We start from the raw sequence: 24,470 nt of genomic DNA, 5'->3' as shown, positions 1-24,470 counted from the left end.
CTTATCTGTCAGTTAAAATTACAATATAGGAATATAAACTGTTAGATAGGCTATCAGGGACATTATCAGCGAGTTGTGAAACCGACTTTTTAGTATGTATTGCCTCAATTGATTTGAAATAATTACAATTTTACAAACATATTCAGAAAATTAAAACTATATTTTAGAGTAAAACTTAATATTACCTATGTCTATAGCCTAATATAATACTGTATTGATTTGGTATATTGTGATGTGTGTATGTATGTATGTACACCGTGATACCAAATGAAAAATATATAATTGTTCTCTAGTGTTAGATTTCGCGAGTATTATACATTTGGAATATAATATTTTAACGGATTTTAAACGCAATTTATTTATTACTAGCTGTTCCGCGCGGTTTCACTCGCATTGCTGCGCTACTGTTGGTCTTAGCGTGATGATATATAGCCTATATAGTCTTCCTCCATAAATGGGCTATCTAACACCGAAAGAAATCAAATCGGACCAGTAGTTCCTGAGATTAGCGCGTTCAAACAAACAAACAAACTATTCAGCTTTATGATATTAGTATAGATAATACATATATATTCCCGACGTTGCCCACACTTTGTCACGTGGTCACGGGGAGACTGAGACAATCTAATGTAATGAATAAATCGCGTTTAAAATCCGTTAAAATCTTTAATTTCTATGTAAGTATAATAATTGTTAACTTTGCCTTTTGCTATAGTAAGGAAATAAATCGCGTTTAAAATCTGTTCAATTACATAAAATGGCTGAATATTGCATATTCGATATAATTCGACAAAATAATAATAAAAAATGATTCGAAAAATCCAGAAAATAGACTCCCATGCGTTCCAAAAAATTATCTACCCCTAGTAAATGCGTTAAAATTAAAATCATACAAAAATACTGATATTTGTACCCGATTTCTATTTACATGATTTAAAAACTATTTATTCTAAAATCTACCTTATAACGTAAGGATTAGTGTTGATATTTCAAAGCTCAAATTGATGATTTTACGACAAAACATCCATCGTCAAAAAAATATACAATCTTAGTAAATGTATGGGATTTTTTAAGTTGCGAAGGCGAAGCGATAGCAAATAGTGAACGAATATAAACAAGTCTTTTTTATAAGTATCTTCTCATTTTTATATAATGAACACACGTGTCAGAAGTGAAACTTCTTTAGCAAGATTCATATATACCAAAATCGTCGCCTGAACCATGACGTGACGGTATTGCCATGACGCGATGAAATTTTACTCTCAACGCGTCTATAAAAGTATCACTTCGAAAACATCTGTATTGCATGCATGTTGCTTCAATAGTTAATTGTCTAGCTTCGCTTTCGAATCGCTTTCGCTTCGCTTCGCTTCCCCAAAATGTGCTATATTAAGTAGGAGTTACCCATAGAGGGATTTAATAAGTGACACTTAAGTTATTCTCCACAGACCACAGATTAAACAAAATATTATAATGTAATAGTATTTTTAGACGCAAAAAATAAATCACTACATAGTATAAAACAAAGACGCTTCCTGCTGTCTGTCTCTATGTATGCTTAGATCTTTTAAACTAGGCAACAGATTTTAATGCATTTTTTTTACTGATAGATTGATTCATGAGGAGTGTTATTTGTCTGTCTGTATGTCTATTGTTTCGCAATAAACGCAACTACTGCACCGATTAACATTCCGTTTTCACCAAAGGATAGCTTTCTAAGGTTTTAGTATATAATTTGTTAACTTTTAGAGAATACGAGTGAAGCCGCGGGCGGAAAGTTACCAATAAAATATTTGTTTAATATATGGTCTATGGAACTCCTTATATAATAGATTATTAATATATGTATATGATATTGTCAAAATATACTACATATTTAAGTAAAAATCTATTTCTTTAGAGATCAATATTAAAACATATACTATTATATCCCTTTTATATTGTGTGACGAAATAAAAAAAATAATCGATTAAAAACATTCAAAACGGCTGTACCATTATGGAACAACTTATAATTTAACGTATCTATAAAAAATTAATTAATTTTTGCCTCTATACAAATTAATTACAAAATTTTATTACAATAGGACAATATGATCAATTCATTTCGCATATTAAAATCAACGTACAAACAAAAACTTACAAAAATCTAGTCTATCCGTATTACTGAACATACATACAAAAAAATGCAAAAAAAACATGGACGTCAATATTTGTGATTATTTACACTAATTAAAAGCGTCTTATAAATTAATTTTTATTATTAATAAAGCTACTGCCATTCACTTACTTACTCACTTACTTACTTACTTACGTTTCCTTTAAGTATTTTAAAGCGTCTAAAAATATTGGCGTATCCATTCTTTATACTGGAATGTCATAAAATCCAAGGCACATATGCTATTCCATTTCATATTTAAAATTCTCCCAAAATATATACAGTTTCTACCATTATAGGTTTAATTTGGCAACACCGATACAAACGTCACTACACTAATCATAAGTACTAAGGCTTGTGTTCTTACGCAATACATTCGACACTGGCCTTCACATGGCAATAATTACGATTTTATTCATACAAAATTATATTTTACTGACAAATCAGATAAAAACATAAAATACGATTTTACAAAAACTCCAAAATCAATACAAAACATCAAATTGTGACTCATTAATTTCTACTATACAAAAAATATTTGTTCTCCGCACTTGTCATTACATTCCTACCAATTTCTACCATACGATATTCTCAACCGTCACTATGCAACACTTCCATTTAACTCCTAACCATGTCTACCAATATCTACCATGTCCTACCACTACCTACCAATTTGTCTGCAACATAGGAACGCCAGTCATCAGTACAATCCTACCATTTTCTACCAATCACTCCCAAAATCTACCATTTTTCATAAATTTTCTACCATTTTCTACCACACTTAGCTGTTAGCGGGGATTTCTCCCCACGTACAAAACCAATTGTAATTAAACATGGCGGCGTACGGATGTTTCCTTTTTTTGTGTAGACGTAATGACTCTTCAGACGCGTACCAAAATTGAGGGAATTTGTCGAAAGAATATTTTTCCGCCTCTTTCACGTAGGGCTCTGATGGATCGCCTGTAAATAAAAAATACGAATTTATACTTAGAAATAATAAAAATAAATAAAATAAAAATCTAAATGAGTACCAATACAGTGACATAAAATAATACAAACTCGACGATCGCCTCAACTAGGTATAAACCTGTGCTAGAGACGACCAAATTTAAAAACAAATCATGGAATAATAATAATTTTTCTTTTTTTTTTTAAAGTGAAACTTCGGCGTAATTTACAAACGATATCGAAACCAAAAATATAATTTTTTGAATTTTTGCCTGTTTGTCTGTATGTACGTACGTATGTACGGGATAAACTCAAAAATTACTGCATGTATTTACTTCAAATTTTGCATGAATCTTACTAAAAGGTAGATAATAGTTTGACAATGAAAAATGCTCTGCGCTGCGCTCCGCCATATCTGCGCTGGCCCTAAGACCAATCGGAGCAGAGCAATGCAGGTCGAACCGCGTAGCATTACTAGTTTAAACATAAAACTGCTCAGTTTCTTGTGCTATTAATTCTTCAGCTCAGTATAACTTGAACACAGTACGGCTCAGCTATTTGTGATGATCCTTCACATATAACATCTAGAAGTATGGGCAGCATGGGCATGGTATAGCGGGGCAAATAAAGAGCGTCACTCACTTGGACCGCCTCCTTGGTACAGTGGTTGACGCGTGAGCGTAGAACCGAGGGTCCTGGGTTCGATTCCCGGACGAAGAAAAAAAAATGTCTCGGCCTGGTAGGACACAGAAGGCTGATCACCCACTTGTCCCTAAATAAAATCGATCAGTGAAACAGATGTACGCATAATGCATCTGCCCCTTACCCCACTACGGGGATACGGGACTTCACACACACACTCACTTGGGGGCAGACAGTACGGGCAGAATATCCTGTGCCGCTTGCCCGCGTGCGACTCCACGTGTTTCTTGTGCTGTTTCCGTCGTAGGGACACGTGGGGGCAGCACGGGCAAGGTATTGCCAGGTCCTTGGGTACGGAACCGTGCCGTTCGGCGGTATGACTCACTAGGGTGGAGGCTACTCGGTAACCCTGGAATAGAATACATTTATGGTATATAGTAGCGATCCCTTGCTTACTAGGGATAGAAACGCAATTAAATATTATAGTCTATGCGACTCAGGAATAATGTAGCTTTCCGCATTTTTTAAATCAATTGATATAGCAAATACGGAAGAAACTCGATTAGAGTAATTGGCACCGGGGTCGGTTCGAATAAGCGAAAATTCGTATAATAATCCGACATAAACTGTTAGTAATAGAAAAATAAATGTCAAACATCGAATAAACATTAAGGGCCAATTTTTCAATACTTGGATAAAACTTATCCATCCAATAAAGTATTACACGATAATATTAAAATGTCACGTAAACTGTCAAATACGGGCAATTAGAATACGTTTTTAAAATGGTAGTTTTATAACGACGTATACGTTATACGTTTATTCGACGAATAAGTTTTATCCAAGGATTGAAAAATCAGCCCTCAGTGTCTTTTCTCTAGCTCTATCTATCTATCATAAATTTGAACCACCATTTGAAATATATCTAGACTCCAGAGAGTTCCAACTCGTTACAACTAAACAAAACAAGGATATGATAGATTGTACATGAGCCCTAGAATAACTACAGATGGTTATAACTTTATTTGCATAAAAAATCAATAAATAAAACTAACCTTAAAACAATGTTCACATCTGTAGGGGAAGTTTTTCCACTTGGGATTCTTCTTTCTGCTGAATATCATCCTGTAGGGTTCGGTGGGAAACCAGTCTTCCGGGTCGAGCTGTAACTCTACCAGTTCTACGCCTGAAAATGAGAATATAATATAATATATAATTATCTGTCTCCGTTTGCCTAATTTTAAGATATTTTATAATGTGTTTGGCTGTGTTTTTTTTGGCAATAAATTTGTGTTTTCTTTCTTTCTTTTTCTTTCTTTCAATATAATTTGTTTGATTGTGCTAATCTCAGTAACTACTGGCACAGAATACATAATATGTAGTAGCTAAACGCTACTGAACGGACACTCTCCGCCTCCCGCCAAAATTAAACACTTACCTTACCCCGCACGATCACGCTATTAGATGGCTCGCATTTTTCTGCAAGGACGATACGCAACAAAGATTGACAACATTAATCAAATTGACTTAAAGTAATTTTATTAGTTTGGATTTGTGATTATCGTTTTTCGTAGAAAATGGTTTGATATTGTGCTGTTTACGGATGTATCAGAAAAACGCGAATTTCTTTACGCTAGTCACAAATGTGCCAACCATAAAGCGTTAACACACACATTTGCAGTCCCTACAGTGTGACTGTCAAAACGATAATTTGTATTGAGTGTCCGGGGTTTGCTACTGGTCTGATTTGATAAATTATTTTGGTGTTACATAGCCCACTTATCAAGTGCCTAAGTTACTCTTTATAACAATAGCTATCTGTCAATGAAAGTGCTGTCAAAATCGGTCTAGCCGTTCCTGAAATTAGCCAGAACAAACAGACAGACAAAAATTGAAAAAATTACTATTTTGGTATATGTACAGTGCATACAACCATATGCATTTAGTAAAAGTCGGTTTTTTCAATATTAAAAACAGACAGAACAGTATAGATTTTGCATTACATACCTGGTGGTAATTTTATTGGTTCACTGGGCACAGGTGGTACGATAATTTCTGGTTCCGATTCAACTGCGGTCACAGTGGTGTTATTTGTAGCTAGGAGGGTCGTTAGAATTTTGTTTTGCGTCTGAAATTGAATAAAAGTTAGTGTTATAGATTTTTATATAACTAGCGGTCCGCCCCGGCTTCGCCCGTGGTACATGTTTACGTTTTCTCTACATAACAACCATCCTCGTTCTTCAAGGAATATAATAAAAAAAGAATTATCGAAATCGGTTCAGCCGTTCTCGAGTTATGCGCTTACCAACACATTTTGCGATTCATTTTTATATTTTTGATTATAAAATCAGTATGGATGTTAAATCATTGAACTGCAGATTGATATAATAAAACCTGATTTTTTGGTTACTTGTTCAAAACATAATTTTAAAACACTGATTTTGTAAAAGCTCAAATATATCTTTGGACACTTTCTAATATAATAAAATATACATAAAAAAATCAATCACAACGCAGGATTCGAACCCACCGCGTCTTTTTTCCTTGCGAAACATCACAACCACCGATTTTTCCAAATACAGTTGAAAAGAAATCATTTATTGTAATGCAAAAACACCTCAGAAAATAATTTTACCTGTAAAGTAGCACCATTAGTGAAACTCTGCGACAAATCCTTCGGTTTCCGTTTATATCCCTTCGGCGGGCCTCTTTTCTTCGCTATTTCTCCGTTCTTTTTATACCTAATCACTTCCCCGTCAATCTTATTTACCGGAGTTATCATGAGTTTTGAGGGTAACGAATATCGACTTTGCAGCGATTTGACCACATTATTCACATTACTACTTATATTTAAGGGATTTGCTAGATTCAAGGGGTTGTTAACAAATTTTGGTAACGTGTTCGATGGCATGGGATATATCGATAGTGATTTTGGAGTATTGAATGTAGGTATTTGGTACACTTGTAGGTTGAGTTCTGAGTCGAATTTGATACGCTTTTGTGGGGGCGCATCGTCGCTCGAGTCGGATAGTGTTTGACTGTCGAGCGGGTCTTTTTCCGCGAAGGGTTCGGAGTGTGGCAACTCCTTTTCTTGTAGGCAGAACATCTGGAATTTTAGAATAATTAACTTTAGAATAAGATAATTAAAAATCATAAAAACACACTCCAAGTTAGACCAAAATATTTACGTAATAGATTAATTGTAAAATGGTAATCAGGGGCTGTACTATTACGCCATGAATTGTACCGAATGGAAAATTCGTATTATGATTGCAATATACGAAAATCTGATAATTGACTCAGGTATGTGTAAGCAACATGTAATTTGCTTTATGCATGAGAGTGAAAAAGCATAGCTTATAACCAACTGTTGCCTTTTAAAACACAATTTTGTTGTAACCATATTGTAACCTATTATTGTTTCATCTGTATTTGCCTATAATACAGTTTGGAACCTGCCTAATGCCTATCTATTTGATACATGATTAGACTTAACATGTTGGGGCTCCTAAGGGACTAAATTTCCATAAAAATTATAATTTGAAACACTATTTACTACACCTGTATCTTTGCATATAATAGAACAAGATATGCCCCGCGGTTTTATCCGCATTGCTCCGCTCCTGTTGGTCTTAGCATGATGATAACTACTGGTCCTATTTGAAAAACTTTTTCAGTGTTAGATACCCCCTTTACTCAGGAAGGCTATTGGCTGTATATTATCAAGAGCTTTCTGCCCGCGGCTCCCAGGGGAAAGGGAACTATGCACCATAGTTCCCTTTCCCCTGGGATTTCCGGGCTAATTAACACATAGGATTTTCCTATGTGTTAATCCAAGTTACCCTCTATATGTGTGCTTAATTTCATTGTAATTGGTTCAGTAGTATTTACATGAAAGAGTAACAAACATACACGCATACACATACATCCATCAACACAAACTTTCGCATTTATAATATTAGTAGGATGTTAAGACCAATAAGAGTGAGCAATGCAAGTAAACCCACAGGGCACAGCAAGATATAATATAAACATAACAATGTGGCTAAGAACATCAAGAACAAGAGCACATTATAAATGTTTAAATTATACAAGACTAGCTTACCTTCCTCTTGAATCACTCTATCTATTAAAAAACACCGAATCAAAATCCGTTGCGTAGTTTTAAAGATTTAAGCATACAAAGGGACATAGGGACAGAGAAAGCGACTTTGTTTTATACTATGTAGTGAAAATGCATCTGAATGTATAGAATTTGGAATGTTATATGTAAGAAGATAGATTTTTGCTTTTATAAATATAATGCTAGAACTCCAGAGAATTTTGAATGTTTCTTGGATAAGTGTTAAATAATGCTTTTACGCTATGGAACATTTCTCAAACCTCTTGATTTATCAAAACAATATGACAATATATTTTCAAAATATCATCAATTACTTAACGTTTTATGAAGGGGTTGATATAAATAATAAAATAAGAAATACTGTTGAATAATACACATACTTTGGTAATAAATTGTTGATTAATACAACCGAAAACATGAAAAATGCCGTAAATTTTCAAACAGACATGTTGTAATGAAATGCATTGTAATTTTGTCCATGCCTAGAACATTACAAATTAGATATACATAGATTAATTTAATGTATAGTTCTTTAAATTTATATAATAATACAACTAAAATGTAAAACTACAATCGTGCGTAAAACACAGGTGCCTATAAATTGTTTGCCATTTATAATCAATGAACATTCGAAAACGGATGTTACGGAAGTACATATAAATAACTGTATTTAATGAGTCAAAACTTTCGTCATCTGAAATATACGTATACGAAAGAGATTTTTAACAATAGATATTATCTAGGACGAACACACAAAGGTACAGTTATGAAATAAATTGTATTATTTACTCACCGCATATAAAACAAAATTCAGGCTATAAATCATACACGGTTTTACTATACAACTAAAAAATCAAGTTCCTACAAAATGGCGTTTTATTTAGGAAACCTATAATTAAGAACTCTTGAATATAACAGCACATGCCAATAAAACCGAGTACAATAACTGATTACTGAACTAATTAAATTTATAAGTTCGTCGTTATGAATGAAAAACGTACCTTAGACACTGAATTTCGGCGTGGTTGCCGAAATCATCCACAAATTCACAATTAAATGCACAGTTACACTTGAATTTATGCGTTTCTATTGAAAAATTAAAGTGAAACATAAAGGTTATACGCTTTAATAATAACAAGAGTACCCCATTCATCTGACGCTGTAAAAAAATTATTAATGCTACGTTCGGATACGCTTTTTTGATTTATTATAAACAAAATCTATTTTTAAGCATGGCAATCAAACTTAAAATTTTTTATATAAATGCGCAGATTAAAAATACACTATGTTCACAGATTATTTTGATTATTACAGAGAATATTATTTTTTAAATTATTGTATGTACAGTTTATTAACTTCTACCTATTATGTTTATTATTAAAAGGAAACAACTGTTTTTCTAAATCTATAATAATGTGCCTATTGCTTGCCTTTAATTGTCTGACAACAAGCGAAGCGAAGAAGTGTAGAATGTGTAGAATAAAACATGTAGAAAACCTGTGTAGAAAACGCACAGAACAAAAGGTAAATTTTTAAACGATATTAATTTATTATTAAATCATTTTAAACAATCAGTAAGAATAGAAAACGCACCTTGCGTTTTCTATTAATTAGTAAACCTACGTGGCTCTGTCAGTGCCTAAAATAATGCTGCCAGTAATATACAATTCAAATTTCCGCAGGATTGGGGAAAATATGTGAACATGGTTAAGGAAAATACCGCTATGCAATATTTGTTCTTGTTGATTATGAATGTTTAGTTAATTATTTGTAGCAAAAAGATGGAGAACAATTACTTTAAAAATTAAATTATATATCACTATATAGTATACATAGTATAAAACAAAGTCGCTTTCTCTATCCCTATATCCATAACTTCCATAAGGTAGGTATGCTTAAATCTTTAAAACTACGCATCTACGCAACGGATTTTGATGAGGTTTTAGTAGGTATAAATTTTATTATGTTTAAGACAAAGCTGGCGAAACCGCGGGCGGAAAGCTATGTATAAACCACATAAGATAGATAAAGGTTTATGAACACTAGCTGGAACCTGCGGTTTTACTTTCTTCCTAATGTTAAGTCTGATCGATGGAAGTCATTGTTTAATGTTTATAATAGTATTGTAAACTATGAATAGATTAACCCTGACAAGCACTCTTGAATCATCAATCATTTCATTTTGTGCCTAGTAATTGATTGAAAGCCAATCTGGGTAATCAAATAATTTCTTATTTCAGTATTATTGGTCTCGCGGTCATACTAATGGTTGAGTAATTTTGGGGATGTTTGGTCATTGCAATTTGTCTGACTGATAAAATATAACATTGTAATAGTTATCTTAACAACATATAAAAATCAGACATTTAAAAATAAATTTATTTCATTTATTTGAGCGTTAAAGCGTCTGACAAAAGTTTTGGCTCAAGTGGCGCAGGTGTCACTGGTAGAGCTCCACATTCAGATATTAAAAAGTACACTAGAGACTACTGTGAACCGAAACTTAATTGCTTTAGAAAATAAGTTGTATCTTACGGCTCTGGGATCTTGGACCATTGGTTCCATTATTGAATAATATATGAATTTAAATACTACATAATAGAAAGTGAAGTATATAGTACTAGCTTTCCGCCCGCGGCTTCGCCCGCGCAGTCAAAGAAAAACCCGCATAGTTCCCGTTCCCGTGGGATTTCCGGGACAAAACCTATACCATGTCCCGGGGTAAAAAGTAGCAAATTGGTTCAGTAGTTAAGGCGTGATTGAGTAACAGACAGACAGACAGAGTTACTTTCGCATTTATAATATTAGTATGGATTTCTAACGTACACATATAAGGGAAAAAGAAGTAAAAGACAAAATACTTTGATAACCATTTTATTTGTAAACTTAATCTAAACACCAACATCGTAATCAAATGAAGAATTATTTATTGAAAAAAAAAATAAAAATAAATTACTAACGACTAGATGACAACGCTGTACAGGGACCGTGTTAAAAAAAATCTTAAAAAACAAAACTTATATCACAAAAATATGCTGGTACATATCCGAATTTGTAATAATAAAGTGTTATGACTATAGTTTGGGTTTATTAATTTTAAACTGGCAAACATAACTATGGAAAACTATACGAGCTTAATAAATATGTACCAACAAAAATAAAAATAAGATTTGGTTTTACTATCGGGGATTACATACTGGTCACACTGTTTTGGTATAAAAGTCAACTTGAAGAAAACTATTTCGAGGAATTTATTATGAACACATAAATTCATTGAAACGATTTTCTTCAATCCACGTAACATTCGCATAAACTAAGAAACTCATATAAAATTATTACTGTCCTAAATCTACGAAATAAATAATTGTTAAATACAAAAACAGATTTTAAATCGTGTAATCATTTAAAATCTCTTATTTACTCATCTTAAAACTAAACTCAATAATGAAAATAAAACCGGCTACAAATTTAAGGCAGTTAGAAAAAAAATACAAACAAGGAATGAATTCAAACATGGAAGTGAAAAAACCGGCAAAATTAAAAATGGACCCACGCATGATAAGAATACTTTAATACAATTAAATGCAGAGCCTCCAAACGGATCTAAGATATGTAAGAAAGTGCAGTCATAGAATGATATGCCTATATCAAAATAACTTGAGCAAAAAGGAATGGTTAATAGGTTTATAATACGCATCAATTCCTGATTTTATTATATATCGAGTCTTTATTCTTCGATTTGATACTATTAAAAAAAAATATTACGTTGATTCATGAAGTTATTTCTACTCTGTTTAATTCATGTATAATTTTAAATAACAATATTTGTTCGGATAATTTCACAACAATACGTCGATATTTAGCGTAGTAACACAGCGTCATAGCGACTTGTCTATGACCACATGGGCTAAGTATCCGATTGTTTTAAAAAAATCACCAAACAATGGCGGGTGACGTCTCAACACACCGAAGCTCGCAATTCGCAACATATTCAAAAAGATTTGCTCATCAAACACTAACTTTAAGCAATTTTTGATTGTTCGCTAATAATCGCAACTTAGTCTTTTAGATTATTCTCCTACGCATTCGCCATGCTGTGACGTCACAAAATATTTTTCTTATGGTAACGTGTAAAAAGTCGTACATTAAAATTGTTATAATACCTATCACTCATAAGGACGTTGATGTTTGTAGCCTAAAATGCCCTACTTTAGTATTTCTAGGAACCCTAACGTTTAAAACCTAGCATAACTAATTGTCATACAGAAGTTTTCAACCCCAAGTGTATATATTAGCGTTGGATATATCCACAGACTACATATAAAACAGCTATATATGACTCTAATAACGAAAAATAATACTTCTTTCGACGTTTTTTAATAAGAAACTAAACCAAAAAATGTTCTCAATTGTGTATACAGTATAGAACAAGCACCTAATTTTGAATATTTTTAAGTTATGAGAGTAATATACTTACTGCTATTTATAGTCTGTGACAATTCCAACTGTAGAATACATTATTATACTAATAAGAAGTCTATATATGAATGGAATTTATTTCTTCAAATCTACTGTGATTATAAAAAAAATATATATATTAAATTACATAATTATAGTGAAAATGCAAATTAAGTCAATTAAAATACATAATGTCATATTTATTCTGTGTTGCCATAATAAAAAATTGTCAAGATAATAATTTTCATATACATAATTACGTGAGGATATATTTTTTAAATGTGATTATAACGCTATATCAATTATCAATAGAAGGACACGCGATCCATTACACGCAAAATCATGGAAATATATTATTTTTATCATATCATGTCATGGATGCTGATTTTCATTCGAATTATACATTGGATATTTTTACTTACACACTAAAATTGTTATATACATACTCGAAACGGCTACATCGTAATATATTAATCGTCATATCAAAATCGCGTTTTTGGCATTTAAAAAAAACAGATGACACCGCGCCAAAAGTTCTAACTGACAGCTGAACGCGCGGGAACCTGAACTATCAACTGTCAATGTCAAGTAACAACTTTTATCGCAGCGCCATCTAGTTTCACACTTTCGAATCACGACTTGTACGTGCGTATGACGTCTTTGATTTGCGCCCTACACAGGGGGCACTGGCCACCGCCCTTGCCCCTCCATTGTTGCACCGCGCACCTATAGCACATACACATGTGTCCGCACATATACAACACACTATCTATTGGGTTTTCATAGCAGATTGTGCACTCTGTGCCCGTTAGACCGCCACCTTCACCGATGACTGAATATATTGGTTGGTGAGATGTGGACGGTCTGCTCGTGGATGGTCCATTGGGAATTCTGTCTAGTCTCAGTTCTGAATGTCCGTTCGGTATGAGGGCTTGTTCGTTCGAATTGTTCTGGCTCGTGGAGCAGACCTCCCGCGGCCTCTGGTAGGGGACGGGCGCGCAAGTTTGCGATTGTGACGTCATTGGGAGGGACGTGAGGCAAACTTGTGATGACGACTGTATCGGCTGTAAATAAGGAAATACACCGTTAGAATTATCGTTAATGTTACAACAAGTGAAAGGATATAATAGGAAATCGTATTTTATTTTATAAGACTGTTGTACAATAAAGAGTAAATAAATAAATAAATATTTTAATAATAACCTATTGTAATAATAATCAGTTAATTAAGGAAAACCGCATCTATATTTTACATAAATTATATCTTGAATGGTATGACTACAATATTATTCGTGATTAACTCTTCAGAGATAATAAAATTGCCAACTTTTACTATTTCCTCAGAACTTTAGCTTTGATCATTTAATAAATTTAATAAAATATCTCAAACCTACCTCAATATAGTGCGCGCTAGCCAACGTCAGTCCCTGCTGGTGGCTAACACCGTTCTGCCCGTTCTGCGGCGGCAGGCTCACGACCAGCACGGTCCCACCGCTTCCAGCCGCTATCGGCGCTGCAGACCCGGTCAATACTCGTAATTGCTGCGGCGGCGTCTGCGCTTGAACCGCTTGAGACGTCAGCATCCTGACCTTTTGCGTCGCCCCGTATATATCCACAAACGCCCATAGCCGTAGCGTGTGGTCTACGTGCATGACCGTTATCGGTGTGGAGCCGTTTCTACTGACGCGCACTTCCCCATCTAGTGTTAGTGTGACGGCCAGTTCGTCGCCGCGTCTCAGACCGTTCGCCGCGTCGCGTCTAACTACCCAATATTCGGGGCGGTCCAACAATTGTTCAGCGTCGTCTGGCAGGTCGCACGGTCTGAGTGTGGCCGGATCGCAGGACGTTAGACCGATGGCTAGACTGCCGGCGTACGCGGCTTCTGTAGCTAGTATTTGTACGACTATCGTTTGTCCCGGTCTCATGGGCCGCGCTGTGAACACGTATCCTTGACAGAATTCCGCTTCGATTCTTGCAGCGACGCCTCTTTCGTTAACAAACTGTACATTCCTGCCTGTCATTCTATGAAGATTTAAGGGCACTAGGGGATTCTTGAATCTCGGTGGTGGTAACGCTTCATCAACTGATAGGGAACGCATGCTACCGATGAGCCTGTCATCTTCAACAATAGGTGAGGCCTGTCTGTTCTGGTACAACGTTCTGGGATCCGCGAACTGTACAGCCGTGCAGTTTCCGTACACGTCTACTAATGCCCATAGAGGATTTCTCGTATCGACGCCGGCGAAGAACAGTCCTTTATCTTCACCATTTATACCGAAGTGCACTTCTCCAGCTGAAGTGACATAGTAGAATAGCAGATTGTCTTTTTCGCAGAATCTTTCGCCAAGCGCTTTAGCCCAATTCCCGGGTTTGTTTGTGAGATCTGGGCAGGCGTACTTTGGAAGTGGGTGGGGTAGTGTGGCCGGGTTGTGAGAGGTAAATCCGAATCTGATGACACCGCTCCAGCTGTCCGATATTTCTACGAAACGAATGCATATCTGAAAAGAGGAAACAAATAGATTATTAGTTGTAATACTTTGAACTTTTACAGGATATTATGTAAACAGTAAACATTACATAATAAAACTTGTATAAACCTAGATTCATGATTCATTTCTGATGTATCGACTCGTGCTTGTCTTTGTTCTGTTATATTTAATCTTATCAAAATCCATTTGCATAGGTATTACCTAAAAAAGTATTAAAATTTAGGATATAAAACACTTTATATCCTAAAGCAACAATATTTGAATTTGGAAATCAACGGTGCGTTTTCTTTAGTTTTAATATAACAGGAAAAAACACAATCCCCAGAAGCCTGCAGTTTATATTATTTAGAGGTCTTTTATAATTTTTTAAATCAATGTAAAATGCGTTTTCTTTAAGGAAATAATGATGTACATTTATTTTTAACTGGGATAACTGAAAAAAATAACAATCCCCAGATAATGCCTGTTCCTCACCTTCTCATTAACCCGTACGGGCCTCGCGCTGAACGCGACACCCTTGCAAAAGGACTCGACGCGCCTCGCCGTGCTGCCATCTCGGGAGATGCGCACGTTCTCGCCGTGGACGGAATGGAAGCCGAGCGGTGGCAGGTTGTTCGGCGCGCCGCCTGTGCATGAGGTGCGAGGCGCTGTAACAAGGAGAAAATATTGTTAGCTATATAGCACTAAGTAATACACACCTTATGGATAAACCATCGTTAGAATGTGGCGATATGACATACGCTGTGGAAATTTTGTCTTCATAGAGCGTAGTAGTTAAAATAAATAGCACACTAACTGTGACTATAATACAAATAAAAGAAGTCCTGAATTAGATATCTATATTCTATAGTTTATGGAAACGTCAGTTATAAAGAATAATTACTGAGAATAGATAAAACGCAACGGTGTCGAAAATTTATAGGACTTTCCGACAATTTCTGTTAGTTTTTCAAATAGGCTATGTAGTTCTTATTTATTCCTTCCTAATGAGAAAACAGAAATAGGTACCCTATCATTCTCCTCAATTTCTTATTATCCATACTAATATTATAAATGCGAAAGTAACTCTGTCTGTCTGTTACTCAATCACGCCTAAACTACTGAACCAATTTGCATGAAATTTGGTATGGAGATATTTTGATACCCGAGAAAGGACATAGGCTACTTTTTATTGCGAAATATGTACCACGGGCGAAGCCGGGGCGGACCGCTAGTATTTCCATAATTTCCAAATGTCGTTTATATGATATTACCAGATGTTAAATTCAGTACAACACAGTTCTTCAAACATTACGTCCCACCTTTATCAAGTCGCGTACAGCAAACATAGATAACATTGGGTGATCGAACTATCCCCTAAGTACAAGACGACACCTGCGCGGCAGATGCGGGCGCAGCTTGCGCGCGCGCTTCGCTTGGATTATTAAACTAATTTCGTAAAGATGTTAATTAGGTAAATTGAAGATAATATGTATGTCAGTGAAACTAACTCAAACGCCTGGTGTTATTTTTTAGTAAATAAAAGTTAGTTTTCACTTTTGATTTCATTAAGATTACCATACATATTACCTAAGAATTTATAACAAAGAATAGACCAGACTGTCTTTTAAATTTTAATTGTACAGACTGCGCGTACGCTGCTTTTTGCTTTGTAGTAATAATAGCACTAGCATTCTGCTTTACATAATAACAGTCCTGTCACGCAATTTATAGCATAACGTGCTGCATCTAAACCTAATTAAATACGGTAAATATAATCAAACAGCTATATTGTCCAAATTCAAAACTCTTATGCCATCACAACCAAAACTACCACCATCTTGACACTTGACAGATGTCAAAAAGCCCGCCAACGGTGCAAGATGGCGTCTTTAACCATCAAGATTACGAAGTCTCTTGTTCCACTTCCTGGCCAATTGTTCACGCAACAAGGAGGGGAGGAAGTGCCACGTGCGCGCACAAAGCCATAGATTATAGAGGGGTGAAAATATAAGCGTTTGAACGAGCCATTTCCACCTATTACGAGTTATTACGTGACGTAAGCAAATGTTGCCAGTTAACTAATTGTTGAATAATAGACAAAAGACTCTTTGTTTGTTACAATTGCATTCAGAAACTACTCAACAGATTTTTAAGTATTTAAGATTAGAAATCTCAAGTTAATGACTACAGTAGTCGCTAATTATTTTGATTGATGAGTGATTCATACTTCATGTTCGTACTATAATGCAATATAATAAATGTAGGTTCAAATAACTAAAGTATACATAATACTAGCGGTCCGCCCCGGCTTCGCCCGTGGTACATATGAAAAATAGATGTTGGCCGATTCTCAGACTTACCCGATATGCACAGAAAATTTCATGAGAATCGGTCCACCCGTTTCGGAGGAGTATGCAGACTAACATTGTGACACGAGAATTTTATATATAAGAAGATTATACTGCGAATTTATATAACATTCATATATTGCGACATGTCGATATCATATTACTTAATCAATACCTTACTTTACTGAAATGGATCCTATAGTTATTAGTTTCCTTGACATGTTTTTGACTAATTCTCAGTGTTATATAACAAATAAAATAATAATAGATTACTTGACGCTGGTCTAGGTTAACAAAAACATTTTTATCCTAATAAAAATGTAGTTTTTGTTACTCGATTAAGATTAATATACAAATAGTAAAATTATCTTTAAAATAGAACGATTAGTTGTTGAGCTAGATCGCAATAAACGCACAAACAAATTCAAATCAATCTTCTTTATAGTTATAACATAAACTTTAAATAAGATAACGTCCCTTCATATTATGTTAGAGGGATCACCTGAAATCCTGAACCAAAAAACTAAACCATAGTAAGTATAGAAAAACAAATACATAAGGGTGTACTAACACCAGGTGGTTGAACAAGGGGAAACCTGAGGGGAATCATATCCGACGGAAGTAGATCCGTAGATTTCGTATTTCTTCCCAAAATATGGTCCGGATGTAATCAAACCCATGTATAAAGGGAAATCATTGAACATCGAGCAAAGTATTGCATTACAGTAACAATCAATTGTGTCAGGTCAGGTATGAAAGTGAAAGAAACGGGAAGACATCATTTAAATACAGTAAATCGCTACTTATATTATAAATCTGAAGAGTTTGTTTGAACGCGCTAATCTCGGGAAGTACTGGTCCGATTTGAAAAATGATTTATCGAGGTAGGCTATAGGATATATATCATCACGCTAAGAACAACAGGAGCTAGTTTAAATAGAAATATAACATAACTAAGAATCAATTCATTACTTACATCTTTTAAAAGCAGAATACTAACAAAGAAAACGCTGGTATCAACTAGCAAAAAGATAATACACAATCTAGAAAAGGCTGTGATGCTTTAAAATAAAAGAAAACGGCTTCACGCTGTCAGTTTCCACACGTATATCATTTTACTACAACATTACACGAACGAGTTATCCAGAGCGTGAGAGCTTTAAATCTTACTAAACCAGAATAAAAACTAGTAAAAATAGGTGCAACTATAAACCTAAAACCTATTACGACATACGTAACAAATACGTAATACAATAGGACTTCTAAACAAAACGTTTCTACCCCAAAACCATTAAGCTCTACAAATAACTACACATCCCCTACACTACCCCAATACTTAACGCATCTGCTCAAGCCAAATTGGTGCGGCAAATTAATTTCTGTGTTGCTATATTTAAAACCATTAATTTGGACACGTGCCTCGTTCTTAATATAAACAGATTGCAACCGCAACTATTAGCGTCGCTATTTTGGGAACTTATGGATAAAAAATGCATGAGTGCATGGGAGAATTTTGAACGCTCTACTTAGATAAAATAACTGAAAAACAGACAAGTTTCAAAGACACTTCTACGCAGAGCATAGTATTTAAAAGCTAGGCCAACTTCACTCCATCCATCGAATGTCATACGTTATTAAAAAGCGGAAGACATAAACGATATTCCCTATTAAACCATCCAACGTTACCACAAAACGAGAACCACTCAGACAGTTTAGGATGAAAACAAACCACCACGCGTAAATGTCACTCTTGACGTCATACCGTCTTCCTAGTACCTACGCGGCCAAACTTAGTGCATCCGTGACGTCAACACTGGTCTAGATCCGGTAATAGACGCGTCTGTCAGTGCACTGCGTAACACCTGGCTGGGCGTGATGGAATCGAGTTCCTGAGATACCTCCGATGCCTATCGCACCAGAACTGTTAGGGAATTTCTAGCACTCTATAAATCCAGATATTTATAGCCAGTTTCACAGCTTCTGGGCATGATCTGTTCAGCTTATCTGCCTATTAAGATGTACATACGTCGAAAAGTGATAGGGGCTGGCAGGGACTTTAACAACTGGTCTTTACGGCTATCAAATCACCGCACCGTAATCAGTACGGAAACTGGTCTATACTTCTACGTTCACGGAAACATACAAAAAACGTTTACGCATCAACGACACTCCGCCGTGCACCCCACGATTGTGCCACGAGATTTCCCTTTTGTCAGGATGCGTGCGCGCTCTTGCGCATCTCCGTTCGTCATACGTGATGCAACGTTACCTTACACGCCACCTTAGTAGCCGAGGTAGGTGTGCGTGAAACAAATGAACCAAATCCTAATTAGCAAGGCATACATAATATAGGTACTTTATTTTCCACTAAGCAACTATAGTACAAAAGCTTCTGAAAGAATCGAGAATTAATTGAAAGATAGAATATTTCTTTACACATAAAGTTGAAATAAAGCCTTGATTAGAAATGCTCATCGTCCTAATAGAAATGGACCATCATAATATACAGAGAAAGAATGTTAAGAGCATCGAGTGGATACATCATTCAATGCCTCAATGTATTAGGCTATGAACGTCACTGTACAAAATAAAACACACGATACATAAGAGAATATAACATTTGCGCAACTAATTCTTAAGCAAGCCATTGGATCGTGTTAAATGGATGCTTACCCTGAATCGATAGGGGCAGAACCCTCAAAACCAAGGGCAAAATGTATTGTTATAAAGAGGCTCCCCTCGTGTTGAGTGTAATCTTATTTGTATGTGATGACCCTAACATCTTTAGAGATTCAAGGTCTCTTTGGATTGGAATGTGAAATTTCGCTCAGACCATAGTCTGAATTATATTCTCTAGCAATTATTTCAACTCATATATACGAAAGCGTCATGAGTAAAATATATCTATACAAATTGTACAATTATAGATCGATTAAGTCAATTTCTGTGCTAATAGCTATTGACGAAACTAATATCAGAATCTTTGTAATATAGCAATAGAAACAATAACAATTTTATATGTCTACCTACCTGTCTGTATGTTTATTAACGTATCAGACTATACAATGGTCTAAATTTTAGTCTGGCACATAAGATAGAACTTCAAACCTACTACATATTCGACGATATAAGACATCAATTATAAAATTAATAACGATATCACAGCAGCATGTAACATGAATTTCAGTCATGTTATCTATAACTGAACACATGTAACACGAACAAGAGCAACGAACCCCGTCATCTAATTATAACCAAATATTACATAACCTAAACAAAGTATGCCTTGTTAATGAAATCTAAAGACGCTTTAGCTTATCAATTATCATAAACATCAAAAAGGGCTTTTAGATTCTTACAATTTCCGTTTAACCATACTAATATTATAAATGCGAAAGTAACTCTGTCTGTCTGTCTGTTACTCAATCACGCCTGAACTACTGAACCAATTTGCATGAAATTTGGTATAGAGATATTTTGATACCCGAGATAGGACATAGGATAGGTTTTATTCCGGAAATCCTACGGGAACGGGTTTTTCTTTGAGAACGCGGGCGAAGCCGCGGGCGGAAAGCTAGTTGGTTATATTTCCTTCATTTTGCGTGAGTATAAGATTCTACAGATTTTCTAATAATTATTGTCTTATTTATATCTATGCAGTGCTTGTAACCAAACTGCACAGAAAGGGTTTGACCGATTTTCATGCGTTTTTGGTCGAGAATTGAAAGATAGTCAAATTAAGTATCAGTTTAGTTTTACAATTTATTTTATTTTAAAGTGTAATCTATAGACTCTCTAGTGTATAACTTACACTAAACTTTAGTGTATAACTTTAGTGTGTAACTTACACGACCTAAATTGCTAATTTATTATCAAAACAGAACATCGCCTATAATCTTAATTCTTCCCAATTCCATTTAGGCTCATATGAGCGAGGAAAGGGCACCGTTTCGACGCCATCTGCGTCACATTTAAGACCCTTGGCGTAATGAAATACATCCCTGAGGAAATTCTGTTCTACAAAAACGATTACTTTTTGATTATATGTGTTTACTAACTTACCGCCCGCGGCTTCGCCCGCTTTGTCTAAATCCTTATAAATAATACACTAAAACCTTCCTCTTGAATCACTCTATCTATTAAAAAAAACCGCATCAAAATCCGTTGCGTAGTTTTAAAGATTACATACAAAGGGACATAGGGAAATAGGGACAGAGAAAAACAACAACAATAATGCAAAAAACAACAATTGTGAACTATTATACCCAAGTGAGGAAAATAAAAAGTGTAACATATAGCAACACTAAGGTCATGGACCTTACGTTCGGAAACCGTGACCGACAAACCATAAATAATAGAACGAGGAATTAAATCTTTCGTTTTTTACATCGATCGTACAATTATATTTAGATTCGCTTAAAAATAGATCGAAGCGAATGCATTGATACGCTTTTTATTAACTCTATATAATAATAATATTCCGTAAAAAATATATACACATTTATACGTGCAAATATTTTCTAAACTATTCCATTAAAAAGTTAAAAACCTTAAAATTAAATTAAATGTATTTACATGAAACTTTGCCATTTTCTCAAGATTAAGATATATGGGTTTGTTCATCACAAAATAACACACACACGTTTTCTTTGCCTTTGTCCTTCTGAAGTTAAACTTCATACAAAATAACAAAACTCATCTCTTTCAGTATAAACAAATGAATCACAATTGCATATCGTTAATTTCACCGAAACACAATTTCGGTGTGACTCAAGCTCGTCCTTCAAACTACAAAGGGTTTCAGTTCTTTGTTTCAAATCGATTATATTTAACGCGCCGTTTGCGTTCTGAAATTAAAAACAAATCAAACAGAACCTATGTCGAACTTTGTGGAAACAGTTTACCATATCGTCTCAAAGCAGTACCTACTAATTCCATTGTGAGAAAAGGACAGAGCTATACAGGTTGTCTAGCGCCATCACTTTTACACACTGGAATAAGTACTGCTTAAACACGCCATGATATTCCCCTTGAACGCGTAAAGGGAACGTGGTTTCTTTTTTATTTTTTAAATTTGGAACATCAACCAGCCAGTGTGTATCGCTGATCTTTTTTTTTTATTTTCTAACACTAACCAGCCAGCCAGCAGATAATAGACAGGGGTTTTATTATAAATACGTGTTCATGATCTAGTGTTGCCAGTGAAGATAAAACAATCGAAGCGTGACGTTCTAAAAAACCACCGCGCGTGATATCGTTGCACGCTTACTTGGTTCTGTACAAGAGTAAGACAGATAAATACATGATATACGTTAGAAAAGGACACACGATGTTACTGTAACACACGTCGTTATTCAATTGCACCATTGCGTTTAATTTTTTCAATAATGCTAATTTTATGTAAGTCACATAAAAACTGCTTTGAAAAAATACAAAGTTAGACATATGTAACAAAATGTTGATAAATTATTTAATTAATTGGTCAGAATAGAAATTAAACAATTTGTGCGTACAAATGAAACTATGTATAACATTTACGACAACCATTATAGGTCAAGGAAACAGTCTATTTACTCTATCGATACACGACCCGACCCTCTTCAATCTATGTCGCCTTGATAGCTACCTACCCTCAAAGAAGCTCACAGAAAATAAATTGTCTATTATTAAACCACTACCTATAGACAATATACAACAATAGACAATCTCCCGCGATATCCCCGTGGGTCCACATCTGCGAGCGACAGTTGTGACGAAATTACTCCATAACACACCCCCGCAAAACAAAATGGCTGCCCATATTTACGCGGGAGTCTTACTGACACATATAGACGTCCCCTATCGAAGACTATTTAGGGCACTATACTTGCACACTAATAAATTGAAGATAAACACACGTAAAGTTCTATTATGAAAAAAAGAAAGGTAAATATGAAAAGATGAAAGTGAAATGATTAATAAATTATGAACGTGTTACAAATTCAAATTAATACTTAAAATAAACATACTATACTATGTTAATACGTTGTTGTTTCGGTTACTTATTCAAACTGTCAAAATGGGATATCTTATGCCGGGTCCAGACTGGTGAAACGTAACATGCAATGTAACATTCTGCCTTTCATTGCATGTTCGCTGCTGGTGTGGACGCATAGCGCGCTCATAACGCGCATTCACTACGAACCTCCCGTATTCGTGTTCCTTGCCCCTTTGTGTTCGTCGAAAAACCGACAAATTTCGGATCGCTCCGCGCGCGGCTTGTAATGCTCGTAGCATGCGCGTGTAATGCACAATTCGCGCGCGCAAGACGTCCAAACTATGAGAAATTGTTACAAAGTGTGTTACCTTTCATGATACATTGCAGCAATGTGGACGGTGAATTCTTTCATTGCATGTTACATTGCATGTTACATTGCATGTTACGTTTCACCAGTCTGGACCCGGCATTACCTACAGTTTACTTACAGAAGATAAAAATCGAGTCTAAAGGAGTCGATCACATACAAACATACAGATGAAGCTAATAAAAGCGTGTTAAAAACACTTTACAACGTTACAGACGGGTTACGGTTGTTTTATAGCAATATTATTTCCAGCTTGGAAAAGTAATGACAATACACGACCTATATAGCTCTCATTTTTCCACACTGGCAATAATACTCCTTTATCACGGTAAGCCCCAGTATACCATAAACAAAACGGTTAAAATGTTGCCAGCCGTATATTAATTACAAACGAAATCGAATAAAAAAGCCACAGAATAAATAAACCACAGACGCGTCACGGGATGTCAAACTGGCCGGGGTAGGTTCTACGGATACTGCGGCGAGATTTGTCGCTTTGACCGGAAAGAAAAGAGACACCATCTTGAGAAAGCGTTTTTCCGATACTCATATTTCTTGCTGTACGCATAAAAACCATGTAATCTTAATACTATTATAAAGGCGAAAGTTTGTATGGATGAATGGATGTATGGATGTATGGATGTATGGATGTTTGTTACTCTTTCACGTAAAAACTACTGAACCGATTACAATGAAATTTAGCACACATATAGAGGGTAACTTGGATTAACACATAGGATAGGTTTTATCCCGGAAATCCCACGGGAACGGGAACTATGCGGGTTTTCCTTTGAAAACGCGGGCGAAGCCGCGGGCGGAAAGCTAGTACAAGAATAAGAAAAAAGACACAACTCTTTATGGGTCAATTTCATGTCAAATGTCATTTGAATAATTATTTAACAAATTAAAACCTCTTCAAATTGAACAAAACCGCACGCGGTGTGCGGTCTCGTAAAATTTGGTTAAATAATGGCTTACT

At 35.2% G+C, this 24,470-nt stretch overlaps 2 protein-coding genes across 5 annotated transcripts in view; both read right to left on the bottom strand.

The window, feature by feature from the left end:
• Nucleotides 1–596: 596 nt before the first annotated feature.
• On the bottom strand, nucleotides 597–9,053 carry LOC149475753 (uncharacterized). 2 transcript variants are annotated; one of them, XM_089712910.1, is made up of 6 exons: nucleotides 8,872–9,053; nucleotides 6,383–6,853; nucleotides 5,755–5,875; nucleotides 4,803–4,933; nucleotides 3,970–4,156; nucleotides 597–3,117 (listed from the first exon to the last, which is right to left on the bottom strand). In XM_089712910.1, exons 2-6 carry the CDS (start codon nucleotides 6,851–6,853, stop codon nucleotides 2,939–2,941), a joined length of 1,089 nt encoding a protein of 362 aa, XP_089569036.1. In that variant the 5' UTR covers nucleotides 8,872–9,053; the 3' UTR covers nucleotides 597–2,938. The 2 variants fall into 2 exon arrangements, with proteins under 2 accessions (XP_089569036.1, XP_089569035.1); XM_089712909.1 differs by lacking the exon at nucleotides 8,872–9,053 and adding an exon at nucleotides 8,664–8,799.
• A 1,667-nt stretch (nucleotides 9,054–10,720) lies between these two features.
• neur (E3 ubiquitin-protein ligase neur) overlaps nucleotides 10,721–24,470 on the bottom strand; it is a 39,176-nt gene continuing 25,426 nt past the window's right edge. For all 3 annotated transcript variants that reach the window (XM_089712816.1, XM_089712814.1, XM_089712815.1), the window contains exons 2-4: nucleotides 15,292–15,464; nucleotides 13,723–14,826; nucleotides 10,721–13,392 (exon numbers count right to left, since the gene is read on the bottom strand). In XM_089712816.1, coding sequence (XP_089568942.1) covers nucleotides 12,961–13,392; nucleotides 13,723–14,826; nucleotides 15,292–15,464 — 1,709 coding nt within the window. In that variant the 3' untranslated portion in view covers nucleotides 10,721–12,960. The remainder of the gene's footprint in view (nucleotides 13,393–13,722; nucleotides 14,827–15,291; nucleotides 15,465–24,470) is intronic.

The sequence above is a fragment of the Colias philodice genome, chromosome 29 (assembly GCF_061535455.1).
Source record: "Colias philodice isolate Cphi_HAF_F1 chromosome 29, ilColPhil1 Martin Lab GWU primary, whole genome shotgun sequence".
Lineage (NCBI taxonomy): Eukaryota > Metazoa > Arthropoda > Insecta > Lepidoptera > Pieridae > Colias > Colias philodice.
This window is presented reverse-complemented; position numbering and strand designations above follow the sequence as displayed.

Coding starts and splice junctions, on each gene's coding strand:
- LOC149475753 (XM_089712909.1), bottom strand. CDS start 8,696: ATGATTTATAGCCTGAATTTTGTTTTATATGCG. Junction 4,157..4,802: donor GATGTGAACATTGTTTTAAG/GTTAGTTTTATT, acceptor ATTCTATTCCAG/GGTTACCGAGTAGCCTCCAC. Junction 3,118..3,969: donor CCCGTACTGTCTGCCCCCAA/GTGAGTGTGTGT, acceptor TTTTATTTACAG/GCGATCCATCAGAGCCCTAC.